The 26,574-nt window shown below is 51.0% G+C and overlaps 1 protein-coding gene across 1 annotated transcript in view; it reads left to right on the top strand.

The window, feature by feature from the left end:
* The window catches only part of LOC119963175 (follistatin-related protein 5-like), an 877,034-nt gene that overhangs the window by 714,139 nt on the left and 136,321 nt on the right, over positions 1–26,574 (top strand). Inside the window, 1 exon segment of the mRNA XM_038791890.1 lies at positions 141–275. Coding sequence (XP_038647818.1) covers positions 141–275 — 135 coding nt within the window.

Genomic DNA, 26,574 nt, shown 5'->3' with positions numbered 1-26,574 from the left:
TGGTGGAGGCTCGAAAGGCTAAATGGCCTATTCCTGCCCCTATTTACTATGTTTCAATGTTTCTATAAATTCTGGTTGTTGATTTTCTACAATGCAAAATGTGAAAAAGGGGCTATAACACATTTATTTGTATTTGTTAGCAAATGGGAGTGGAGTGCACATTAGCAATGTACGTTATGAAGATACCGGCGCTTATACTTGCATTGCCAAGAATGATGCAGGAGTCGATGAAGATATCTCATCTCTTTTTGTAGAAGATTCAGCCAGAAAGACACGTATGTTAAACCTTCAGAAACATTTTTTGGTTAATTTTATCAATATGTATTTACAGAGCTTCAAAGAATATGAAAGGATGCTGCAATATGAGATTTTTGCACAGCAATATTCAGAACCTCTTCACTATTTTGAAGACTTGAGCACATAATCTAAACTTTATGCCAATCTACATGAAGTGCTATGAGACATTAATGAGTCATTAAACTGAAGGTCTGTCTGTCAGAAAGTCATTAAAAATCTGATGGCAGGATTGAGAGAAGAGTAGGGAAGTATTCTTGTATTTTCGGCAACAAACTCCCATCACTGAATTGATCAGAAAAAATTAATAAGCAAATTGATTGTCTCTTTTAGGAGTCCTGGATTGTGCAAACAAGCTGCTGTAATTAGTTGCATGGAAACATTCACTGGGCCTCAGAACAATTCATTCCATGTGAATTATTGTGGAGCATTTCTGAGATGCAATAGATAATTTATAAATTTCTATTGTGAAAGAAGCTGGCTCCCCAGAATTAATTTTTACAATGATTCATGCAATGGACAAATTTACTGTCCTCCACCAGACAGGTTTAGAGGCAGGAGAGATTTTCTAATTTGGAACCCTGTACTTCATGTATTTAAGTTTACTTGTTCAAACAATGCAGATGAAAAATAATTCCTTATTTATAAGATTATCAAATTATGTTTGTTACTTTAAACAGTTGGTATGAAATCATATAATGTTGTCCACTAAAACATTTTTTGGATATTTTTGGAAACAAATCACTTTGCCACCTGAATATTCTGTAATTGTCGTTCATCTCTGTCTCAGACAAATAGGTATGACATTTGAAGATAAATCATTTTCTTAAGCGATGGGCCGAATCGTGAGTCACGATGGGGATATTGGCTACCAAGTAGAGAACCAGTGAGTGCCCTGCCTTGCCTCGTTCTCATAAGGCTCACCAGCAGTATGTACCAAACAGGCACTTGGCAGCCACTGGCGGGCCCCCGCACAGGATCACGTCTTGGGGAAATATCCCACCCGCTGAGAGCTGCCGGCCAATCAGTGCCACCGGTGGGCGCTGGTTATTCCTGGAACACCACCAACCCATGCCATAGTTGAGTGATGACAGATTGGGATTTGCAGGATGGGGGTTACAAGGAAAGGGTTTCTTGGGGAGTTGTCCACTTAAGGGCCTCAATTGGCAGCGGATAGGAACTCTGACCATGGGCCTTCCTACCATGGACTTAATCCTGGAGGAGCTGGGAAGGTGATGGGGACTTCACCCTTCAGCATGACTAAATGCTGCCTTGGCACCAAATTTGCCATGAGGTAACAATATTCTATCCTTTAAGTTTATATTTTAGCAGTTTCTTTCGAGTCAGAGTTTTACAGCACAGAAAGAGGCCCAGTGGTCCATTGTATCTGTGCCGGCCATCAAGGGCCTATCTCTTTGTTATAACGTGCCTGAATACTATTGGCTGGGGACTATTGGGTATCCCATGATGTATCGTGGGGAGTAATATTTTAGTTTATTAACAACTCAACAATACAGCAACATGGGGGCAGCAGGGTAGCATGGTGGTTAGCATAAATGCTTCACAGCTCCAGGATCCCAGGTTCGATTCCCGGCTGGGTCACTGTCTGTGTGGAGTCTGCACGTCCTCCCCCTGTGTGCGTGGGTTTCCTCCGGGTGCTCCAGTTTCCTCCCACAGTCCAAAGATGTGCGGGTTAGGTGGATTGGCCATGCTAAATTGCCCGTAGTGTCCTAATAAAAAAAGTAAGGTTAAGGGGGGGTTGTTGGGTTACGGGTATAGGGTGGATACGTGGGTTTGAGTAGGGTGATCATGGCTCGGCACAACATTGAGGGCCGAAGGGCCTGTTCTGTGCTGTACTGTTCTATGTTCTATGTTCTATGTATAGGGTTATTAAGAATGTGTGTGGTATGTTGGCTTTCATTAACAGGGGTATTGAGTTTAAGAGCTGCGAGGTTTTGCTGCAGCTTTATAAAAACCTGATTAGACCACACTTGGAATATTGTGCCAATTCTGGTCGCCTTAAAGATGTGGATGCAGAGGAGATTTACCAGCTTCCTGCCTGGACTGGAGGGCATCTCGTATGAAGAAAGGTTGAGGGATCTGGGCTTTTTTCGCTGGAGCGAAGAAGGAAGAGAGGTGACTTGATAGAGGTGTATAAGGTGATGAGAGGCATGGATAGAGTGGATGGCCAGAGACTTTTCCCCAGGGCTGAAATTATTGTCACAAGGGGACATAATTTTAAGGTGATTGGAGGAAGGTGGCGGGGAGATAGAACATAGAACATAGAACAGTACAGCACAGAACAGGCCCTTCGGCCCTCGATGTTGTGCCGAGCAATGATCACCCTACTTAAACTCACATATCCACCCTATACCCGTAACCCAACAACTCCCCCTTAACCTTACTTTTTAGGACACTACGGGCAATTTAGCATGGCCAATCCACCTAACCCGCACATCTTTGGACTGTGGGAGGAAACCGGAGCACCCGGAGGAAACCCACGCACACACGGGGAGGACGTGCAGACTCCGCACAGACAGTGACCCAGCCGGGAACCGAACCTGGCACCCTGGAGCTGTGAAGCATTGATGCTAACCACTATGCTACCATGCTGCCCTAAATGTCAGAGATACGTTCTTTACACAGAGAGTGGTGGGTGTGTGGAATGCACTCCAGCAGAGGTGGTGGAGTCAGAGTGATTAGGGACATTTAAGCGACTTTTGGACAGGCACATGGACAGCAGTAAATTGAAGGTGCATAGGTTAGGTTAATCTTAGATTAAGCTAAATGGTCGGCACAACATCATGGACTGAAGGGCCTGTACTGTGCTGCACTGTTCTATGTTCTATGCAGAAACAGCACAGTCAAAAAAAACAATGACCTGTCGAAAGCAGTTACCACCCCGCCCCCAATGGCATCCCCACATCGGTGGAAAGGTGCTCAACGAGCAGCACAGGCCAACGGAAAAGAACCGATATAGGGCACTGTGAAAGAGAGAGAGAGGGAAAATCCCTCCTCTCCCACGCCGGGTCTACAGTTCAATCCAAAACAACAGTTCCTTTAAACAGGTGATCAGCTACAACGCCAGCATTCAACCACGTCTCTCAGGACATGGCAGAAGGGAGAGTCTTTTACCAAACAGTACAGAGCATATCAAAAAATATATATTCAAAAACATTAAATGACAATGTTCATCTGTACAAAGACACCAGCCATTAACATGGCTTTCCAAACGTCAACTAAAAACAGTCATTATTTCACGAAAGCAGCTAACAACCTTCATTACATGTCATTACGGCCTCCAAGGTGTCCAGTTGAGGTGAGCAAGCTCCATAGTCCTCCTGTAGTCCCAATGTCTGGTCACCTGCTCGAGCCAGCCAGTCCGGCCACAAAAGTAGAAGCAGTAGGAACAACATATGGCTTCCAAACAGTGAAACAATCAATAGTCAGCAGTCCAAACAAACGCAACATCACATGATGAATCGGTCCTTCAATCCTCCAACATGCTGCAGTCGACTCGGGCCGCCGCCCTTCCTCACAGGCAGCAGAGCACCTGACTGCCTCCCTGTCTTGCAACAAGGCAATGGTTGAACCAGCCACCACCCTTCTCTCCTCCTTCCTCCTTCAGCAGCAGTAGTCCATCAAGCAAGCAGAAAGGGAGGCAGGCAGTTGTTCAATCCAGCTGAACCCCAGGCCAGGCCTTACCAGCAGAATATTCTGGCCCTCTCCTTCTCTCTCATGTCTGCAAATGCCTGCAGCAATCTCTCAGCAATGGAATTGAGAGCCTCCACAGCCCATGTGTGCTCTCTCCACAAGCCTTAGTGTGTAGTAGGGGCTGGTTTAGCTCACTCAGCTAAATCGCTCGCTTTTAAAGCAGTCCAAGCAGGCCAGCAGCACAGTTCGATTCCTGTACCAGCCTCCCTGGACAGGTGCCGGAATGTAGCGACTAGGGGCTTTTCACAGTAACTTCATTAAAGCCTACTCGTGACAATAAATGATTTTCATTTCATTTAGTTTATTAACAACTCAACAATACTGCAACATGCAGAAACAGTACCCGTCTGCCAATGGTAGCCTGACGTCGGTGGAAAAGCGCCCAGATAAGCATCACAGACTACCGGAAAAGGAGACACCAACGCCTTGCACTAATGACAGCCCGACATCGGTGGAAAGGCACACACCCTCTCATGTCTGCAAATGCCTGCAGCAATCTCTCAGTAATGGAATTGAGAACGTCCACAGCCCATGTGTGCTCTCTCCACAATCCTTAGTGTGTAGTATTTTAGTTTATTAACAACTCAACAATGACATATCAAAAGCATTCACAAAACACAAAAATCTTCAGCACATTTACACAACCATCCCCTGACCCCAATGGCAGCCCCACATCGGTGGAAAGGTGCTCCAACGAGCAGCACAGACCACCGGGAAAGGACACACTAACATAGGGCATCGTGTGAGAGAGAGTGGGGAAACCCCTCCTCTCCCATAAATGGGGCCCAGTTCAATTCAAAATAACATTCCTTGAAACAGACCACCGGTTACAAAGCCAGCACACGGCCACTTTTCTCCCCACCCCCCCCCACCTGCCCCCCCCAATGAGGATCACAGACCAGCGGAAAAGGAGACACCGACGCCCTGCTCCAACAGCAGCCCCATGTCGGTGGACACCACCAGAAAAGGAACACCGATACAGGATATCTTCCATTACAACATATTTTTAGTCTATCAACAACTTGACAATATAGCAACATACAGGAATAGCATAGTCAAAGAAAAATAAAAGAACATGCTAAAAAAAATATTTACCGAACACAAAAACCACCAGCACACATACACAAACATCCCCTTCCCCAAAGGCAGCTCCTTATCGACAGAAAGATGCCCGGCGAGGCCCCCAATGAGCAGCACAGCCTTCTGGGAAAGGACATACCAACGTAGGGTACAGCATAAGATAGAGAGAGAGAAGAAACCCCACCCCCACCGAAGGGCCCCAGTTGAATCCAAAACAACATTCCAGGCCACCAGTTACAAAGCTGGCATAAGGCCACTTCTCTCACCTCCCCTTCCCCCGCCTAGTGGCCCAACATCGGTAGAAAGACGCCCAAATGAGCAGCACAGACCACCAGAAAAGGAGACACCGACGCCCTGCCCCAACGGCAGCCCCACATCGGTGGAAAGGCACCCAAACGAGTAGCGCAGACACACCGGAAATGGGCAACCAATACAGGACATGGCAAAAGAGAGAGGGAACTCCCTTCTCAGAACTGTTATATTTTGCTCAACTGGCTGGGGGCTATTAGTAAGTGGTGCAGTTTAACAACATTATCAGAACAACAGTACCAGACGTGTTATGTACTCTGGGATAACCCAGGCTGCAACTCGATGCAGCTTTGACCAAAAGATACTCCAGACTTTGAAGTAAGTTCAATGTGATTTATTGAACCATTAGCACAGTTCTCTATGAGGTCGACTCTCCTTCTAATCTTGCTATAGTAACTCAGTCTAACTAACCAGTCTGCTCTAAGCCATGTGGTGGGTGTGATGCTTCTGATCTGCCCCATCCTACTCTCAAAGTGTCACCTGTGGAAAGAGACAGAGCATGTGTACCCTGTCCTTATATATGGCTGTGTAGTGTCACCTCTGGGTGTCTTGACTGCCCATTGGTCGTGTCCTATTCTATGTGTTCATTAGCTGTATGTCTGCATGTCATGACGTCTCTGGTGCTCCCTATAATGTTTACTTAGTCGAAGTGTATTTACATTAACCCCTTGTGTATTTACAGTGATCACCACATCCCCCCCTTTTTTCATGTTACATATTTTCTGTACAGTGTTAAAGAAAAATTGAACAAAAACAGTGAACAAAATAAGTGATGACATGTACCAGTTATGATACTGTGATGACTATACAAGATCAAAGAATAGTTTATGATGACGTTGAGGATTATACAATACCAAATATAAGTTATGAGTCCAAAGTTCAGGGGCGGCATTCTCTGACCCCACCCCATGCTTCAATGTGCGGTTTGGATTTGGTACTGAGGTCACCACGTCCAATGATGAAATAATCGTCTGAGTCTCCAAGGACTTAATAATCTCTTAGGGCGGTGCTAACTGCTTGTTGCATGGTTTGTGGTGAATCACATATTGCTGCTATACATATATTTACCGTTATTTGTTATTCGTCCTACTGTTATCCACCACTGTATCTATGTTCACTGTTGTTCTTATTCACTGTTCCTTACTGTTGTTGTGTCGATGCTTCTGTTGGCTCTGCCTGTGGCTCCTCCCCTCAGGGGAGGTATATAATTGGCAGACCTGTGGCCAGCTCTCAGTGCGGGAGCAGCAGCAGACTGGTATACTTCTTAGCTTATTAAAACCACTGTTCTCTTCTACAAACTGACTTGTGAGAAATTGATGGTCATCATGGTTCTGCAGAGGTTACTTTCAGCTACTGGTCGAACTTTTCAGGCATTGTGCTGTCATTCCAGGTGAAAGAATTGTGTTCTCTGGCTTTAAAATTGTTTTTCACTATTTTCGGACATTTCCCCTTTAAGTGGCCGTGGTCCAGGGCCTCTGATGTCATGATGCTAGTGATGTAGAGTGTAGGAATGGATTGCGCTTGCGCAAATCGCTTTTCTTTTACTGTGCGCTCTTTTAGCAACTGTGCATGTGCGGCTTCTCGCGCGTGCGCATAATACTTTTTTGCCGGTTTGCGTCTTCTTGGGGACTGCATATGTATGTCTCCTTGCGCAAGATGGCTGCCAATCAAAATTGCTGTTTGCTTCTACCTTTGCCTCATGGTGAGTGTAGGCGCCAGTTTTACCGATTTCTGTTGTGTTCACCTCGCAGTAGTTTTCAAACTTGTCCAGGACTGTCTGGAAGTCTCTCTTGTCCTGCCCTTTGGAGTACTTGAAGGAGTTGAAGATTTCTGTTGCACTTTCACCGGCAACGGTGAGTAGATCTATCTTCTCAGCATCGGCCACGCCATCTAAGTTGGATGCTGCCATGTAATGTCAAATCTCTCCTTGAATGCCGCCAGTTGGCACGGAGATTGGTACCTGAGCTGCTGAGGAATCGGAATCTCGATCATCTTGCCTGGGTGCTGTTGCTGGTAGTCACGGATCTTGCTGAGTTGAACTATATAGATTCAACAGGCACTACTATATAGATTCAACAGGCACTACTATATAGATTCAACAGGCACTACTGGTATCATGTTGTGTTATGTACTCTGGGATAACACAGCCTGCAACTTGATGCAGCTTTGACCAAAAGATACTCCAGACTTAGAAGTAAGTTCAATGTGATTTATTGAACTATTATTGAACTACGGAACAACATTCCCAAGTTTGTAATTCCAAAAGTTCATGACATTTAATGGAATAAAGCTATTTTTAACTTCACCCATTCACCCCTCATCAAATGGGTTGGTTGAACACGCTGTTCAGATGTTCAAGGCTGATATGAAGAAGCAATCACCTGCATCTCGAGGAGCCAAGATAGCGCGGATCCTGGGCGAAATTCTCCGACCCACAGCCTGGGGCCGCCGAAAATCACGCCCCCGCCGTGGCAGAGAATCTCCGCCACCCGGGAATTGGCGGGGGCGGGAATCACGCCACTCCGATCGGCGAGGCACCTGCGGCGATTCTCCGGCCCGGATGGGCCAAAGTCCCGCCGCTGGGAGGCCTCTCCCGCCGCCGAGGTTTGAACCACATCTGGTGGCGGCGGGATCGACACTGCGACGGGGCCCCCGGGGTCCTGGGGGGGGCGCGGGGCGATCGGACCCCGGGGGGCGCCCCCACGGTGGCCAGGCCCGCGATCGGGGCCCCCCGCTCAGACTCCGGGCCAGTGCCCTGGGTGCACTCTTTCTCCTCCGCCGCCGCCACGGCCTCCGCCATGGCGGAAGCAGAAGAGAAACCCACATCGCGCATGCGCCGGTGGTGACATCAGGGGCAGCTGGCCGCTGACGTCACCGCCGGCGCATGCGCCGACCGGCGAAAGCCTTTCGGCCAGCCCCGCTGCCGGGCGGCGGGCCTGAAAGGCCGCTGGTGCCGGTTTTTTGCGCCAGTCTTCTGGTGCCAACCGCTTCGGCGCGTGGCTAGCCCCCAAAGGTGCGGAGAACTCCCCACCTTTGGGGAGGCCCGACCCCGGAGTGGTTGGCGCCACTCCCCTATGCCGGGACCCCCCGTCACGCCGGGTAGGGGAGAATCCCGCCCCCTTTTAGTATAAGGAACCACCCCACAAACCGCTGCCAGGATAGCTTCAGTTGAGCTGCCGATGGGGCAGCGTTTGAGATGTATATTGCATGTAGAAGTCTACAAAGGTGTTATACTTTACCAACTTATTTACATGTTTATTACAGAACTGTTTAACACACAGTGCACTTTAAAGTGGATAAGTGCACAGAATCCAATAAAATTTTAAAAATACAATGCCACAACTCACATAAATTTAAGAATACCCATCAGTATTCAAAGTATTTGAATGTGTATCCACTTTCTCAATTTCAAAGTATAATATACAAATACTTAGGGCGAGATTCACCCCAATGGGAACAAAGTCCCATAGTGAGTGCGTTCAGTTGTGTGCAACTTTAAGTGAAAAAGCTTTAAGCTTTAATGTTAAAGCCAAAGTTTGATTCCTTTGGGAATTTCTTGCCTGGAAAAAAACATACGAATTGAAATGTTGAACCATACATGTGCAGCACTATGCATCTGTAGCTTAAACAACTTGTAAAATAGAATACTTCACTAAATATAAAATAAATATTGTACAATACAGTTTACAATATAAAAATAAACTTGCAATACTTTTAGATTGACTAAACTCCATGTAGTGGCAGGTGTTGGCCAGTGTAGTTGTCAGCTGAAGTACCAGAACTACTTGCGCTGACCAACTGGTACCACGAGATGGAGTGGATGAGTTCAGCACTGAAAGTCAGCAGCAAGGAGAATAAAGACAGACTCTGAGGCTGAAGAACAGAAGATGGGAAACAAGGCTTGCAAGAAGAGGCAAAGCCGCTGTTTAATCCACGGTAGGAAGAATGCAGAGACGGAAGTAGAAATTACAGAACAAGGTTTATTTCAATACGATTACAATACTCCTCCACTCCCCTAAGAATTCCCTTCCCCGACCTGCAGCTAGTTTGGGATTTTTATTCAACTGTGGCTCTCCTTGTAAAGGGGATACCCCACCCACTTAAAGGAGTAAACTTGCTTTTCTTAAGTTCATATTCCGGGGAGGTCATGGGAAATCATATCATCTTGATCCTCGAACCTCCATTGGGGTTCTAACAGCCGGGAACAAGGGCTCTGAGGGTGGAAAGGCTGATGAACAAACCACGAGGTGAGGGGGAAACACTATATGCTTTTGTTGAATCTGGGTTGGCAGAATGCATGGACGCAATTAGAAATTGCAGAACGTGGTTTATTTCGATACACTTAAAATACTCCTCCACTACCTAAAAGGGTCTCCTTCCCTGACCTGCAGCTAGGCCAGGGTTTTTATACAACTGGGACTCTCCATGTAAAGAGGAAACTTTAGAGCCTGTTTCATTGTCTGGCCAGTGACTGCAATACCAGATCAATGGGTGGAGTGGGCAGAACAAGCTCCTTCTCCATTTGCCTCTGGATGATCTTTGAGGGGAACAGCTAACTAACAACCTTGTGAGACTGTGCATCCCACTGACGGTGTCAAGGTGCAACATGTTTAACAAATCTTCAATACATTTGGGTGTTAGTGCTCTCCCCCCTTTGGATATTGTCTGGCCCATCCAACTACAACATAAACAATCCCAAATTTAGATTTGCTTTTGTTACATTGTTTTTCCCACCAATTTACTTGATTAGTGGCTGGCTGAGTTTCTTTTCAGCATAATTTTACCATTGCAGCTTAGTGTTTTAGATATTTCTCCTGAATATTTTGGAGAACACTTAGGCTTGTCAACTCAGTAAATTTCCCCACTCTCGCATCCTTTTCACCCTTTTGAGACATCATCAGAAAAAAGATGACGACACTTCAATTGGCAAGGCAACCAACACTGTTGTCGGGTATACCGGGGACTCCATTCCAGTCGGCGTCAACCTCGAACCGGGGCACAGGAATTGTTGTATTCAACCAATTTGTCTGAATCTACCAGGGCAGCACGGTAGCATAGTGGTTAGCATAATTGCTTCATAGCTCCAGGGTCCCAGGTTCGATTCCCGGCTGGGTCACTATCTGTGCGGAGTCTGCACATTCTCCCCATGTGTGCATGGGTTTCCTCCGGGTGCTCCGGTTTCCACCCACAGATGTGCAGGTTAGGTGGATTGGCCATGTTAAATTGCCCTTAGTTCCTAAAATTGTCCTTAGTGTTGGGTGGGGTTACTGGGTTATGGGGATAGGGTGGGGGTGTGGGCTTGGGTAGGGTGCTCTTTCCAAGACCCAGTGCAGACTCGATGGGCCAAATGACCTCCTTCTGCACTGTAAATTCTATGAGGTCCCTATTAGCTAACGCTCCCCTGCGTAACATCTCAGGGTGGCCCAGTGTAAGACAGAGAGTCCCTACTTTCTGTATTTTCACACTTATGCTATACCAGTATTCTCGTCATGTAATCTTATACTCTAAAAGTGCACAGCTAACTTTAAACTCTCAGCATGCAAATCTAATTCTACACATTCCAAAAAAATGAGCAGACCTTTCCATTGGCGGGATCCTCAGCTCTGCCAGTAGCTCCCCTGGCGGCTGGGGTGGCCAGAATAGGGAAAACCCATTGGTCAGCTGGCGGAATGGAGGTTCCACTGCTGGCAAGGGCATGCCTCGCAGGAAAATGCAGCTGGCGGACTGGAGAATCTCACCCGATATGTATCTAAGCTTAAGGGCATGATCATCCGGCCTTGTTACACTCGCACTCAAGTCTAATGAGGCCGGTGAACAGCGGGAGAGGTCAAAAATGGGTACTGAGCCAGGTGCCAAACAATTTATGATGCAATCGGCCTGCTCCAGTAGGAGAATTCAGAATCTCGCCGTAGCGTGGCGAGAAACCAATTATCTCCACTTAAGCCCCATTTCCGGACAATTATCGAGAGCCACCTGTCATCCTTCGGCCTCCTGTAATTCACGAGCCTCCTCAGCAAGTGGTCACGCTGGCGCCAATTAGTACTTCTTTTGAAAAACATGAACCTGGCGGAAGGAATTCCGTGGAGAGTCGAGAGGGGAGTAGAAATCTTTGCACACAGGCAAAAGAGACTCAGGGCTGGGATCGCCACCCCAGTACTCGGCATGGGGTGGGGGACACTCTGTAGGAGTGGGTTGCCATGGGAGGGAGGGGGAGAGTTGATGGGGGGGGACAACTGTGGGCAATCGCTTGCGAAACCACCATGCCAACCCCTGGATCCCAACCCCATTCGGAGGGCAACAGCTGTCCCTGCCCGTCTGCCCAGCCAATCATCCGTAACCCCCACCGACTGCTGAGGCCTTTGGCTGCGTAGCTGAAGACAATCACTAATAAGGAATTGGCAATCATGGTTAGGTGACCACTTCACATGTGCCAAGTGGGTTCCTGTGAGTAGGTGGGCCATGTAGTATGTGAGAGTCATTGTCAAGCATTCCGATCGCACCTTGATGCCTGAACATTGTGTGGGGGTCAACACCACACACGCAGCAGCCAACATCCAAACACCCAGGGAATGGGACACAGCTCCCGTGACATGACCACTGCCGGACGGCAGGTGGGTGCCACGGGGAGGGGGTTTGCTTGGAGAGACAGGCAAAGGGTCCGGTGTCAGCCTGCATTGCGGAAGAAAGTGACAGAGGCATCATAATGTTTGTGCAAAAAGGTATTTAATGTACTGTATAATACACCATTCCTGATGGTGCTGCCACTCCAGCCCTCAACCCCACCCCCTCTCCATCCCTTACCTAACTCCTCCCCCCTACCTCGGTGCCCTCTGTGATGCTCAATGTGCCTGGCCGTCCTAGATCTACCCCTACGTCTTGGTGTTTGCCAAGGATGCACATCTGAGGTGGAGGCACCCAGCTGCTTACCTCATTCCTTGGCCTTCAAAGGCCCCTGGCGGATCTCCTGTGGGGACTCTGAAGCCAGACAGTTTCATCCTTGGAGCTCCCCTCTGAGATGTTCTCCTTGCGTCAGGAGAGGGTGCCCCCCGGGATGATCCAGCGCCGGTGGCTGGAGGGCCTGCGGGAGAATGGACATGTGGTCAGTGGGAGGGATGAGTCAGTCAGCACATGTACAGCCGTGCCGCCCTGTCCCATATGCTGACCCCAAGACGCAGACTCATCAGGGGGCTGGAGTGCTGGTGGCCACCTTCTTCACCCATGGGACGGGCCCGGGTTGGCACTCAGTGCCCCTTGCACCTGGTCAATGACCATAGGGTTCACCTTGGATGGAGGGGCAGCTGGTTCGAGCCCTGGTTGCCCCTGCATCATCTGGCTCTGCCAGCCCTGATGGTTCCCCATGGTCTGCACCATTGTGTCGATGCCCTCGGCGATGCTCTTCATTCATGGGACTCATCCCCCAGTGACCAGGCTATTCTCTGCAGTGCCTCAGCCATGCCCACCTGCGACTGGGTCAAGCACTGCAGCGTCTTGGCCATTCCCATCAGAGAGCGGGATATGTCCCGCAGAACCTCATCAAGGTCAACCTGGTACTGGGTCAGACATTCTGCGAGACCCTCGGCCATGGCCGTCACCGACTGCGATGCCTTGGACACCTTCACTCATGGTGCTGACATCATGCACCAGGCTCTCCATTGCGGTCGCCACCCTGGCAGTGTTGGCCTTGGTGCCACTCATTGCCGGTACCATCTCTTGTGCCCGTAGCCTCCGGGACTCCTCCAAATGGCTATGGATCTGCTAGGGTGACACTGACATGTCCCTCTGAATGTCAAGGTGAGTCCCTATCATCCCCATCAGCCCTGGGTAACCCTGTTCCAGAGGCTCAGCATCAGGCTGGGACTCGGGACCCAGCCAGGTCCAGGGATCCAGCAGACCTCCAACAGCTGTCTCACCTGGGGGTTCCTGCCTCCACCAGATGTACATCAGCAGCAGTGTGGTGCTCACCAGTTTGTGCCCCCGAAGCCTGACCACTAACATTTCCCACCGAGGTGTGTGTATCTGCACTGGTGGAGGGTGGGGATGACAGCTGTGCCGCGACTATAACGTTTGCATTCTTAGAGCTCCCCGCCAAGGTGATCTCCTCGAGTCAGTAGAGGGTGCCGCCGGTGCTGGAGCCTGGTGGTTCCTCATCTCTGCGATGTCAGCCAGCCTCCTCATTGGTGACCGATCTATCCTCGGCCAAGCCAGTCGCTTCCAGCTCAGCATCCCCGAATCTTGGGGCTGGTCTCCTCAGTGACATTGTTGCGAGTTAGATTGGGTTGGCTGGGCAAGTGCAGCTGAAGTGCTGTTGACGTTGTTAGCGAGAGGCTGGCGAGCGCCTTCCTGGCAAATCAGCTAGCGAGCCGGCATTTGGCGCGAAAAGCCCGTGAGGCCTCATTAAGTGGGCCAATTAACATTGAATAGTGTTACCAACCTCGCTGGGCCAAGCGCCGGGAAACTTGAGGCAATTCACGCTCACTATCGCACTTGAAAATTCTTCCGGAGGATCACGCCCTTATACACTAAAATTTAATGCATTAAGGGCACGATTCTCGCAAAACATTTCTAAATTAATTTGTCGCGGGTTTTTCTGCAGGTGAATTCCCCACAGCACTGATCGGCGTCTGGCTGCAGCTTCCGTGGGGAAGCTGAAGAATTGAAGGAGGCCGGTGGATCCAGGGCAGGTAGTTCGTAAGTAGGTTTATGACTTACTTCCGAATGAGTGTCATTCGGTTTTACCCATTTGGAGCGGAGTTCCGACGCTGACATCTCGCGGGACTCCGGTGAATCCCGTGAGGCACAGAGCCTGTCGGGAGACTTGCTGCAGGCCCTTCTCGGCATTCTCCGGCCGCGTTGTGCTCTTGCTCGAGCGAGAGCACAATATGGCCAGAGAATCGCGCCCTAAGTCTCATACTATATAAAAGTATATGAACAGAACACACGCATGCCGATCCTCATAATAAAATGTACAATACTTATAATTAAAATTTATGTGTGGGCACTTTAGTACTGTGGTCCGGTTTGTAAAGGACCAACTACACCACCTGCAGGCGGAATGGTCAGAGTTGTCATGTTGGGCAATTTGTCAGGATCCTAAACACGGGTTCTTATTGTCAAACACTCCCTACGTTGGGTGATGCTTCTTAAAAAATGGAAGGTCCTTACCTGCAGTAAGGACATTTTAGAGCCTGTTTCATTGCCTGTCCAGTGACTGCAATACCTGGTCAGTGTTTGGAGTGGGCAGAGCAAGATCCTATTCTTGTTGATCTGATACCAATTATTAGATTCAGAAAAGTGGATAAGGATAGGAACATTGGAAAATAGGAATTAAGAGCAAACGTTGGCAATTCAGCCCTTCGAGCCTGCCTCTGCCATTCAATAAGATCTTTGATCACGGCTGAACTCTTCCTGGTCTCCAATCTACCTCCCCCCCCCCCCCCCCCCCCCCCCACCCCGTTTGTTGTCCATATCCCGTTAACCTGTTTTTTATCAGAGATATATCTATCTTTTTCTTGAAACTATTCAATGACTCTGATTCAAATAGGTTCTGCATATAGGCTCTTAATGAGGATCCACATGAAGGTGCTGGGAGACAAAGTCTGACTCATCCTTCCTTTAGGAAGTAAGGGGAAAAGTGCAAGGCAGAGAAGACATAGTCAAAAATCTAAAAGGGCGACAGTACAAGGTACAGTGACTGAGGGGAGCTCAGTGAATACACCCAGTAATAACAAAAGGAATAAAACTGGAGATGTTAAGATTCAAAACAGAGGTAAAAAAACCAACATAAGTGGCACAAATCATCGAAAATGACTATGATTTAGTGGCCATTACTGAAACATGGTTAAAGGATGGTCACGACTGGGAGTTAAATATCCGAGGGTATCAAACTATTCGGAAGGACAGAGCGGATGGTAAGGGAGGTGGTGTTGCTCTGTTATTTAAGGATGACATCCGGGCAATAGTAAGGGATGACATCAGTGCTATGGAGGATAAGGTTGAATCCATTTGGGTGGAAATCAGGAATAGTAAGGCGAAAAAGTCACTGATAGGAGTAGTCTATCGGCCACCAAATAGTAATGATATGGTGGGGCAGGCAATAAACAAAGAAATAACTGATGCATGTAGAAATGGTACAGCAGTTATCATGGGGGATTTTTTTTTTTTTTTTTCAATAATTTTTATTGAGAAATTTTGATTTTATACAACAATAACGCACCTTAGTAAAATACCGAAAATAACAATAATATTAACAATCATATACATTCGCCCCATCCCCATGAACAACCCAGCATTTTAACAACAACGCAAATTAACACACTATAAAGTTACAGAATAAACACTACAATAATGCACCCCCCCCCCCCCCCCCCCCCCCCGGGTTGCTGCTGCTATTGACCCAGTTACCTATCTCTGAGCCAGGAAGTCCAGAAAAGGCTGCCATCGTTTATAGAACCCTTGGATTGATCCTCTCAGGGCAAATTTGACCTTTTCCAATTTTATAAATCCCGCCATGTCACTGATCCAGGTCTCCACGCTTGGGGGCCTTGCATCCTTCCATTGTAACAGAATCCTTCGACGGGCTACTAGGGACGCAAAGGCCAGGACACCGGCCTCTTTCGCCTCCTGCACTCCCGGCTCCACCCCAACCCCAAAAACCGCGAGTCCCCACCCTGGTTTGACCCTGGATCCAACCACCCTCGACACCGTCCCCGCCACCCCCTTCCAGAATTCTTCTAGTGCTGGGCATGCCCAGAACATATGGGCGTGGTTCGCAGGACTCCCCGAACATCTGGTGCACCTGTCCTCACCCCCGAAGAACCTACTCATCCTAGTCCCGGACATATGGGCCCGGTGCAGCACCTTAAATTGGATGAGACTAAGCCTCGCACATGAGGAGGAGGAGTTGACTCTCTCCAAGGCCTCCGCCCAAGTCCCATCCTCTACCTGCTCCCCGAGTTCCTCCTCCCATTTAGCCTTCAGCTCCTCCACTGACGACTCCTCCACCTCCTGCATTACCTTATAGATGTCAGACACCTTCCCCTCTCCTACCCACACCCCCGAAAGCACTCTGTCCATCGTCCCCTGCGAGGGCAGCAAAGGGAATCCCTCTACCTGCCGCCTAGCAAACGCCTTTACCTGCAGATATCTGAACATGTTCCCCTGGGGAAGGCCAAATTTATCTTCCAGTTCCCCCAGGCCCGCAAACCTCCCGCCAATAAACAGGTCCCTCAATTTGCTGATGCCCGCCCTTTGCCATCCCCTGAATCCCCCATCCGTGTTCCCCGTGGTTGCCACCCAGTGGAGCCTCCATCGAGCCCCCTGTTTCCCCCCGATGCCGTCTCCACTTTCCCCAGATTCTTAGGGTCGCCGCCACCACCGGGCTCGTGGTAACCCTCTTGGGGGAGAGCGGCAACGGTGCCGTTACCATGGCACCCAGGCTTGTACCTCTACATGACGCCATCTCCATTCTTTTCCACGCCGCCCCTCCCCCCTCCATCGCCCATTTACGCACCATTGACACATTGGCTGCCCAATAGTACCCCAGAAGGTTGGGCAGCGCCAGCCCGCCTCTATCCCTTCCTCGCTCCAGGAATACCCTCCTCACTCTCGGAGTCCCATGTGCCCACACAAAGCTCAGAATACTGCCGGTCACTCTCCTAAAGAAGGCCCTGGGGATAAATATGGGCAGGCACTGAAAAAGGAACAAGAACCTCGGAAGCACTGTCATTTTGACGGACTGCACCCTCCCCGCCAACGACAATGGCAGCATGTCCCACCTCCTGAACTCCTCCTCCATCTGATCTACCAGTCTGGTAAAGTTATGCTTGTGGAGAGTCCCCCAGTCCCTGGCCACTTGCACCCCCAGGTACCTAAAGCTCTCCCCTGCCCGCCTAAGCGGGAGCCTACCAATTCCTTCCTCCTGGTCTCCAGGGTGCACCACAAACACCTCGCTCTTGCCTAAGTTTAATTTATAACCTGAGAAGGTCCCAAACTCGGCTAGTAACTCCATCACTCCCGGCATCCCTCCCACCGGGTCCGCCACATACAGTCGGCATACAACGACACCCTATGTTCCTCTCCACCTCGCACCAAGCCTCTCCACCTCTCTGAATCTCTCAATGCCATCGCCAGCGGCTCGATTGCCAGTGCAAACAACAAGGGGGACAAGGGGCAACCCTGCCTGGTCCCTCGGTAAAGCCGGAAGTACTCCGACCTCCTCCTATTCGTAGCCACGCACGCCATCGGGGCCTCATATAACAGCCTTACCCATCTAATGAACCCTTCACCAAATCCAAACCTCCCCAACACCTCCCATAGGTACCCCCACTCCACACTATCGAAGGCCTTCTCCGCATCCAGCGCCACCACTATCTCTGCCTCCCCCTCAATCGCCGGCATCATAATGACATTCAGCAATCTCCGCACATTCGTGTTCAGCTGCCTTCCCTTCACAAAACCTGTCTGGTCCTCATGCACAACCCCTGGCACACAGTCCTCTATCCTGGTGGCCAGGATTTTTGCCAGCACCTTAGCATCCACGTTGAGGAGAGATATGGGCCTGTATGACCCACACTGCTGGGGGTCCTTGTCCTTCTTTAAAATTAACGAGATCAGCGCCCGTGACATCGTCGGGGGCAAAGTCCCCCCCTTCCCACGCTTCGTTGACTGTCCGCACCAGCAAGGGGCCCACTAGGTCCACGAACTTTTTATAAAATTCCACCGGGAACCCATCCGGCCCCGGTGCCTTCCCTGACTGCATCTGCCCGATCCCCTTAACTAGCTCCTCCAGCTCAATCGGCGCACCCAGCCCCTCCACCTTCTCCTCCTGCACCTTCGGGAAAGAAAGCCTGTCAAGGAACCTCTCCATTCCCCTCCTCTCCCCCGTTGGCTCCGACTGGTACAGTTCCCCGTAAAAGTCCTTGAAGACCTCATTCACCTCTACCCCCTTCCGCACCACATTCCCACTCTTGTCTCTCACTCCAGCAATCTCCTTAGCCGCATCCCGTTTACGGAGCTGATGAGCCAGCATCCTACTCGCCTTTTCACCATGTTCGTACACTGCCCCTTGTGCCTTCCTCCACTGTGCCTCAGCCTTTCTAGTGGTCAGCAAATCAAATTTAGCCTGCAGGCTGCGCCTCTCCCCCAACAGTCCCTCCTCTGGTGCCTCTGCATACCTCCTGTCCACCTCCAGCATCTTTCCCACCAGTCTATCCCTCTCACTCCTCTCGCTCCTCTCCCTGTGTGCCCGGATGGATATCAGCTCCCCACGAATTACTGCCTTCAGGGCTTCCCAGACCATCCCCATCTGAACCTCCCCCGTATCATTCACCTCAAGGTACCCCTCAATACTTGCCCGGACCCTCCTACACACCTCCTCCTCCACCAACAACCCCACATCCAACCGCCACAACGGACGTTGGTCTCGCACCTCCCCCATTTCCAACTCTATCCAATGCGGAGCGTGGTCAGAGATTGCAATGGCCGAATACTCGGCCTCCTCCACTCTCGGAATCAGTCCCCTACTCACCACGAAGAAATCTATCCGAGAGTAGACCCTATGTACTCGGGAGAAGAAAGAGTACTCACGTGCCCTCGGCCTCACAAACCTCCATGGATCCACTCCACCCATCTGATCCATAAACCCTCTCAGTACCTTGGCCGCCGCCGGCCTCCTACCCGTCCTAGAGCTGGACCGATCCAGTGAAGGATCCAACACCGTATTAAAGTCCCCCCCTATGATCAGGCCTCCCGCCTCCAGATCCGGGATCCGTCCCAACAAACGCCTCATAAAGCCCGCATCGTCCCAATTTGGGGCATACACACTAGCCAGTACCACCTTCTCTCCTTGTAGCCTGCCCCTAACCATCACATACCTACCCCCCTTATCCGCCACCACCTCCGATGCCTCAAACAACACATTTTTCCCCACCAGAATCGCCACTCCCCGGTTCCTCACATCCAACCCCGAGTGGAAAACCTGCCCCACCCATCCCTTCCTCAGGCGGACCTGGTCCGCCACCCTCAGGTGGGTCTCCTGAAGCATTGCCACATCCGCCTTTAGCCCCTTCAGGTAAGCCAGTACCCTTGACCGCTTCACCGGCCCATTCAACCCTCTCACATTCCAGGTGACCAACCGGATCAGAGGGCGTCCCGCCCCCCTCCCCCGTCGGCTAGCCATAGCCCGTCGACTGCCCGCCCCAGGCCAGCGTCCCCTGCTCGACCCCGTCCCCATAGCGACAACCCCTCACCTCTGTCCCCCCAGCCCCCACCAGCTCCTTCTTGACCCTACCAGCAGCAACCCGGTATTCCCCTTTCCCCCCCTCCCTTCCCCCCCAGGCTAGGAACCCTCCCAGCCGCGAACCGTCCTCCATTGTACTTCCGTGGGTCAGCTAACTTCTGCTGACCCCGGAAACTCCCGCCAATAGCCCGACCCCTCCCGAAGTGGGATCATCCCCCAATCTATCCCTCCTCCTGGCACCGCTCCAGCGCGGGGAAGAACCAGTTAAGGCCCCACCTCCCCCGTCACCATCTCCGCCCCCCCAGCCCCGCAGCGCGGGAAACCAGAGGAAAGCCCGCGCTTTCGCCCTGCCCCACCACACTCTTCTGACGCAGCTCCCAAATATCAGCCCCCCTCCATACCCCCACTCCGACATAGAATACAACATACCCCCCCGACCCTCCCCGCAAGATACACAGCCCAAACAATGCCCCAAGCACAAAACAAAAACATAGCAGAACAACCCCCCCGTAAATAACCATATCAAAATTGCAAAAGTACTAAAACAAGAAGAAAAAAACAGAAGAAAAAGAGAACATAGCAACAGCCGAATCCAGCACTAATATCTTACAGCCGACCTCGCAACCCCCAACCCCTAGTTCAAGTCCAGTTTCTCCGTCCGCACGAAGGCCGACGCCTCCTCCGGGGAATCGAAATAATAGTCCCGGTCCGAATAAGTTACCCACAGGCGCGCGGGCGGCAACATTCCGAACTTTATCTTTTTTCTATAAAGCACCTCTTTCGTCCGATTAAATCCGGACCGCCGCTTAGCCACCTCCGCACTCCAATCCTGGTAGATCCGTACTACCCCATTCTCCCAATTGCTGCTCTTCACCTTCTTGGCCCAGCGCAGCACGCAGTCCCGATCACTGAACCGGTGGAACCTCACCAGCACCGCACGCGGGGGTTCATTCTCCTTAGGCCTCCTGGCCAGTACTCTGTGTGCTCCCTCCGGCTCCAGGGGCAGATGGAGAGACCCAGCCCCCACTAGCGAACCCAGCATTACAGCCACATAGGCTGTCAGGTCCGATCCCTCCAGCCCCTCCGCAAGGCCCAAGATCCGCAGGTTTTTCCGCCTCATGCGGTGATCCAGCTCCTCGAAGCGTTCCTGCCACTTCTTGTGGAGTGCTTCGTGCCCCTCCACCTTACTCACGAGGACCACGGCCTCCTCCTCTCGTTCAATGGCCTGCGTCTGCAACTTCTTGATGGCAGCACCCTGGGTGGACTGAATCTCTGACAGCCTTCTGTTTGTTTCCTGCAGAGAGCTCAGTACTTCATCCTTGAATTCTTTAAAGCAGCGCAGGAGATCAGTTTGTTGTTCCCGGGCCCAGAGTCTCCATTCCCCTGGAGCTCTGTCGGTGGCCATCTTGGATCCCTTCCCCCGTTTTTTCTGAGGAGCTGCTGCTGTTTTTTCCACCTTTCCACTCCGAGTTCGAGGCATGGACTGCAGGGAAAGTCGTTCAGCACACCTTCCCCCACCGGGAGACGTCGAAAAATTTCAGTTTTGGGCTCTCAAAAGAGCTGAAATATCTCTTTAAAACGGGAGCTCCCACACCTGTGGCTTATTGCTGCATAACTGCCACCGGAAGTCATCATGGGGGATTTTAATCTACATGTAGATTGGTTTAACCAGGTCGGTCAAGGCAACCTTGAGGAGGAGTTTATAGAATGTATCCGCGATAGTTTCCTAGAAAAGTATGTAATGGAACCTACGAGGGAACAAGCGGTCCTAGATCTTGTCCTGTGTAATGAGACAGGATTGATTCATGATCTCATAGTTAGGGATCCTCTCGGAAGGAGCGATCACAATATGGTGGAATTTAAAATACAGATGGAGGATGAGAAAGTAAAATCAAATACTAGTGTTTTGTGTTTAAACAAAGGAGATTACAAGGGGATGAGAGAAGAACTAGCTAAGGTAGACTGCGAGCTAAGACTTTATGGTGGAACAGTTGAGGAACAGTGGAGAACCTTCCAAGCGATTTTTCACAGTGCTCAGCAAAGGTTTATACCAACAAAAAGGAAGGATGGAAGAAACAGGGAAAATCGACCATGGATATCTAAGGAAATAAGGGAGAGTATCAAATTGAAGGAAAAAGCATATAAAGTGGCAAAGATTGCTGGGAGATTAGAGGACTGGGAAATCTTTAGGGGGCAACAGAAAGCTACTAAAAAAGCTATAAAGAAGAGTAAGATAGAGTATGAGAGTAAACTTGCTCAGAATATAAAAACAGACAGTAAAAGTTTTTAGAAATATATAAGACAAAAAAGAGTGGCTAAGGTAAATATTGGTCCTTTAGAGGATGAGAAGGGAGATTTAATAATGGGAAATGAGGAAATGGCTGAGGAACTGAACAGGCTTTTTGGGTCGGTCTTCACAGTGGAAGACACAAATAACATGCCAGCGACTGATAGAAATGAGGCTATGACAGGTGAGGACCTTGAGAGGATTGTTATCACTAAGGAGGGAGTGATGGGCAAGCTAATGGGGTTAAAGATAGACAAGTCTCCTGGCCCTGATGGAATGCATCCCAGAGTGCTAAAAGAGATGGCTAGGGAAATTGCAGATGCACTAGTGATAATTTACTAAAATTCACTAGACTCTGGGGTGGTCCCGGCAGATTGGAAATTAGCAAACGTGACACCACTTTTTTAAAAAGGAGGTAGGCAGAAAGCAGGAAATTATAGGCCAGTGAGTTTAACTTCGGTAGTAGGGAAGATGCTGGAATCTATCATCAAGGAAGAAATTGCGAGGCATCTGGAAAGACATTGTCCCATTGGGCAGACACAGCATGGGTTCGTAAAGGGCAGGTCATGCCTAACTAATTTAGTGGAATTTTTTGAGGACATTACCAGTGCAGTAGATAACGGGGAGCCGATGGATGTGGTACATCTGGATTTCCAGAAAGCCTTTGACAAGGTGCCACACAAAAGATAAAGATGCATGGCATTAAGGGTAAAGTAGTAGCATGGATAGAGGATTGGTTAATTAATAGAAAGCAAAGAGTTGGGATAAATGGCTGTTTCTCTGGTTGACAGTCAGTAGCTAGTGGTGTCCCTCAGGGATCCGTGTTGGGTCCACAATTGTTCACAATTTACATAGATGATTTGGAGTTGGGGACCAAGGGCAATGTGTCCAAGTTTGCGGATGACACTAAGATGAGTGGTAAAGCGAAAAGTGCAGAGGATACTGGAAGTCTGCAGAGGGATTTGGATAGGTTAAGTGAATGGGCTAGGGTCTGGCAGATGGAATACAATGTTGACAAATGTGAGGTTATCCATTTTGGTAGGAATAACAGCAAACGGAATTATTATTTAAACGATAAAATATTAAAGCATGCCGCTGTTCAGAGAGACTTGGGTGTGCTAGTGCATGAGTCACAGAAGGTTGGTTTACAAGTGCAACAGGTGATTAAGAAGGCAAATGGAATTTTGTCCTTCTTTGCTAGAGGGATGGAGTTTAAGACTAGGGAGGTTATGTTGCAATTGTATAAGATGTTAGTGCGGCCACACCTGGAGAATTGTGTTCAGTTTTGGTCTCCTTACTTGAGAAAGGACGTACTGGCGCTGGAGGGTGTGCAGAGGAGATTCACTAGGTTAATCCCAGAGTTGAAGGGGTTGGATTATGAGGAGAGGTTGAGTAGACTGGGACTGTACTCGTTGGAATTTAGAAGGATGAGGGGGGATCTTATAGAAACATTTAAAATTATGAAGGGAATAGATAGGATAGATGCGGGCAGGTTGTTTCCACTGGCGGGTGACAGCAGAACTAGGGGACATAGCCTCAAAATAAGGGGAAGTAGATTTAGGACTGAGTTTAGGAGGAACTTCTTCACCCAAAGGGTTGTGAATCTATGGAATTCCTTGCCCAGTGAAGCAGTTGAGGCTCCTTCATTACATGTTTTTAAGGTAAAGATAGGTAGTTTTTTGAAGAATAAAGGGATTAAGGGTTATGGTGTTCGGGCCGGAAAGTGGAGCTGAGTCCACAAAAGATCAGCCATGATCTAATTGAATGGCGAAGCAGGCTCGAGGGGCCAGATGGCCTACTCCTGCTCCTAGTTCTTATGTTCTTATGTTCTTTAAGGGGTCAGCCAAACTCATCTCACTTTGTAGACACAAGAGCACAGGTTATATAACTTTACCACTCCTCTTTACTTCTCCCACTATTCTATATCCTGGCCTTTTCCTAACAAATGACATTTATTTGAGACGCTCAAAAGATGTTTGTGGTGTGTGGTGATATGATTTGCATACCTGTCTGCCATTGGGGCAGAACACTGGCTTACCATTGGCCCTGGTCGGTCATGTGCCTCTCGACCGATTGGTCGACAGGCTGAGTTAATACCTCCTTGCCGAGGTATAAATAGTCAAACGCCCGGCGGTCATCCATTTTATTGTAGACGACCGCAGGGCTAAGTTCTAGTTTATTAAAGCCTCACTTTTGTAAAGCAACTCGTCTCGGATCAAGCCCGAATGCCTCTGCATCAGCCCGCAAACTCCGAACTCTAGAACTTTTTCAACTTTGGCTGACATGCCTCGAAGGATACCTAGCATCTACAACCCCCCCCCCCCCACCGTGGCACAGAAGCTGCACATCCTCCACTCCAGCGTGGGTATCGACGCAGCCGCAATAATCAAAGAAGAAAAGGATTATGATGCAGCAATACTAAAGCTAAAGGGACAATTCATTAAACCAGTCAACAGGGTATTCGCCCGACATCTGCTGGCCACCAGACGACAGCTCCCCGGTGAGTCACTAAACCAATATTACCAGGCCCTCGCTCTCCTGGGGAGGAATTGTTCCTGCGTCGCAGTCTCAGCTACGGAGCACATGGAACTACTGATCAGAGACGCTTACGTGGCTGGGATGCAGTCCCCCGCTATCCGCCAGCGGATGCTGGAGAGAGACGACCTCAGCTTAACTGAGGCACGGACTCTCTCCTCCTCCCTGGAGGTCGCCGATCAAAACGCCAGCGCCTATGTCCCCAGCCAGGCCTCCTGGCACGCTTCCCCACCGCCATCCGCCGCTCCTGACGTCCCTCGGGCCTGTGCCGCGGGACGCCCCGACAAGGGCAGCAGGGTAGCATGGTGGTTAGCATAAATGTTTCACAGCTCCAGGGTCCCAGGTTCGATTCCCGGCTGGGGCACTGTCTGTGCGGAGTCTGCACGTCCTCCCCGTGTGTGCGTGGGTTTCCTCCGGGTGCTCTGGTTTCCTCCCACAGTCCAAAGATGTGCGGGTTAGGTGGATTGGCCATGATAAATTGCCCGTAGTGTCCTAATAAAAGTAAGGTTAAGGGGGGGTTGTTGGGTTACGGGTATAGGGTGGATACATAGAACATAGAACAATACAGCACAGAACAGGCCCTTCGGCCCTCGATGTTGTGCCGAGCAATGATCACCCTACTTAAACCCACGTATCCACCCTATACCCGTTACCCAACAATCCCCCCATTAACCTTACACTACGGGCAATTTAGCATGGCTAATCCACCTAACCCGCACATCTTTGGACTGTGGGAGGAAACCGGAGCACCCGGAGGAAACCCACGCACACACGGGGAGGATGTGCAGACTCCACACAGACAGTGACCCAGCCGGGAATCGAACCTGGGACCCTAGAGCTGTGAAGCATTGATGCTAACCACCATGCTACCGTGAGGCCCCACGTGGGTTTGAGTAGGGTGATCATTGCTCGGCACAACATTGAGGGCTGAAGGGCCTGTTCTGTGCTGTACTGTTCTATGTAAGTCCACGGGGCCCCGCTGCTACTTTTGCGGGTTCGCGAATCACCCTCGCCCGCGCTGCCCAGCCCGCTCCGCCCTCTGTAAGAGCTGCGGGAAGAAGGGCCACTTCTCCACTGTCTTCCAGGCCAAAACGTTGGCTGTGGTTCTTCTGGACGCAACGCAACACTCTCCCCCCCCCCCGCCCCCGGGTCCCTGCGACCGGCCTGTGCGCCTCTCTCTCTCCTCCGGGCCCTCCCGGTCCCCTCCTAGACGCAGCACAACTCTCTACCCCCGCCCCCGGGCCCCCGCGCCTGGTCTGCTCGCCTCTCTCTCTCCTCTGGGGCTGCTCCAGCTCCCCGGAGCCCTCCTAACCGCCTCGCGAATCTCCCCCCGCCCCCGGGCCCCGGCGCCCGACCTGCACGCCTCTCCAGGCCCTCCCTTCCTAACCGCCGCGCGAATCTCCCCCCCCCCCCCCCCGCCCCCGGGCCCCGGCGCCCGACCTGCACGCCTCTCCAGGCCCTCCCTTCCTAACCGCCGCGCGAATCTCCCCCCCCCCCCCCCCCCCGCCCCCGGGCCCCGGCGCCCGACCTGCACGCCTCTCCAGGCTCTCCCTTCCTAACCGCCGCGCGAATCTCCCCCCCCCCCCCCCCCCCCCCCCGCCCCCGGGCCCCGGCGCCCGACCTGCACGCCTCTCCGGGCCCTCCCGGTCCCTTCCTAACCGCCGCGCGAATCTCCCCCCCCCCCCCCCCCGGGCCCCGGCGCCCGACCTGTGTGCCTCTCCGGGCCCTCCCGGTCCCCTCCTAACCGCCGCGCAACACTCCCCCCCCCCCCCCCCCCCGCCCCCGGGCCCCCGCGCCTGGCCTGCTCGTTTTTCTCTCTCCTCCGGGGCCGCTCCTCCCAGCTCGCCGCCCCTGGGCCCCCACGCCTGGCCTGCCCGCCTCACCACCCCGCTCGCAGCCGCTCCATTCGGCTCGCCGGCACCGCTAGCCCCGCCCTCAGCAACCACGAGGGCCCCACGGGCGCCACCATCTTCGGGCGCCGACTCCACATGCGGGTCCTGGGCGCCGCCATCTTGGGATCCCGACTCCACGTGCGGATCCTGGCCACCGCCTTCCGGGACTGGCATGCAAGGTTCTTCCAGCATCTACTCGGACGACGACGACGAATATGGATTTTCTC

The sequence above is a fragment of the Scyliorhinus canicula genome, chromosome 3 (genome assembly GCF_902713615.1).
Source record: "Scyliorhinus canicula chromosome 3, sScyCan1.1, whole genome shotgun sequence".
Lineage (NCBI taxonomy): Eukaryota > Metazoa > Chordata > Chondrichthyes > Carcharhiniformes > Scyliorhinidae > Scyliorhinus > Scyliorhinus canicula.
The sequence above is the reverse complement of the archived record's forward strand: the minus strand, read 5'-3'. Positions and strand labels throughout refer to the sequence as shown.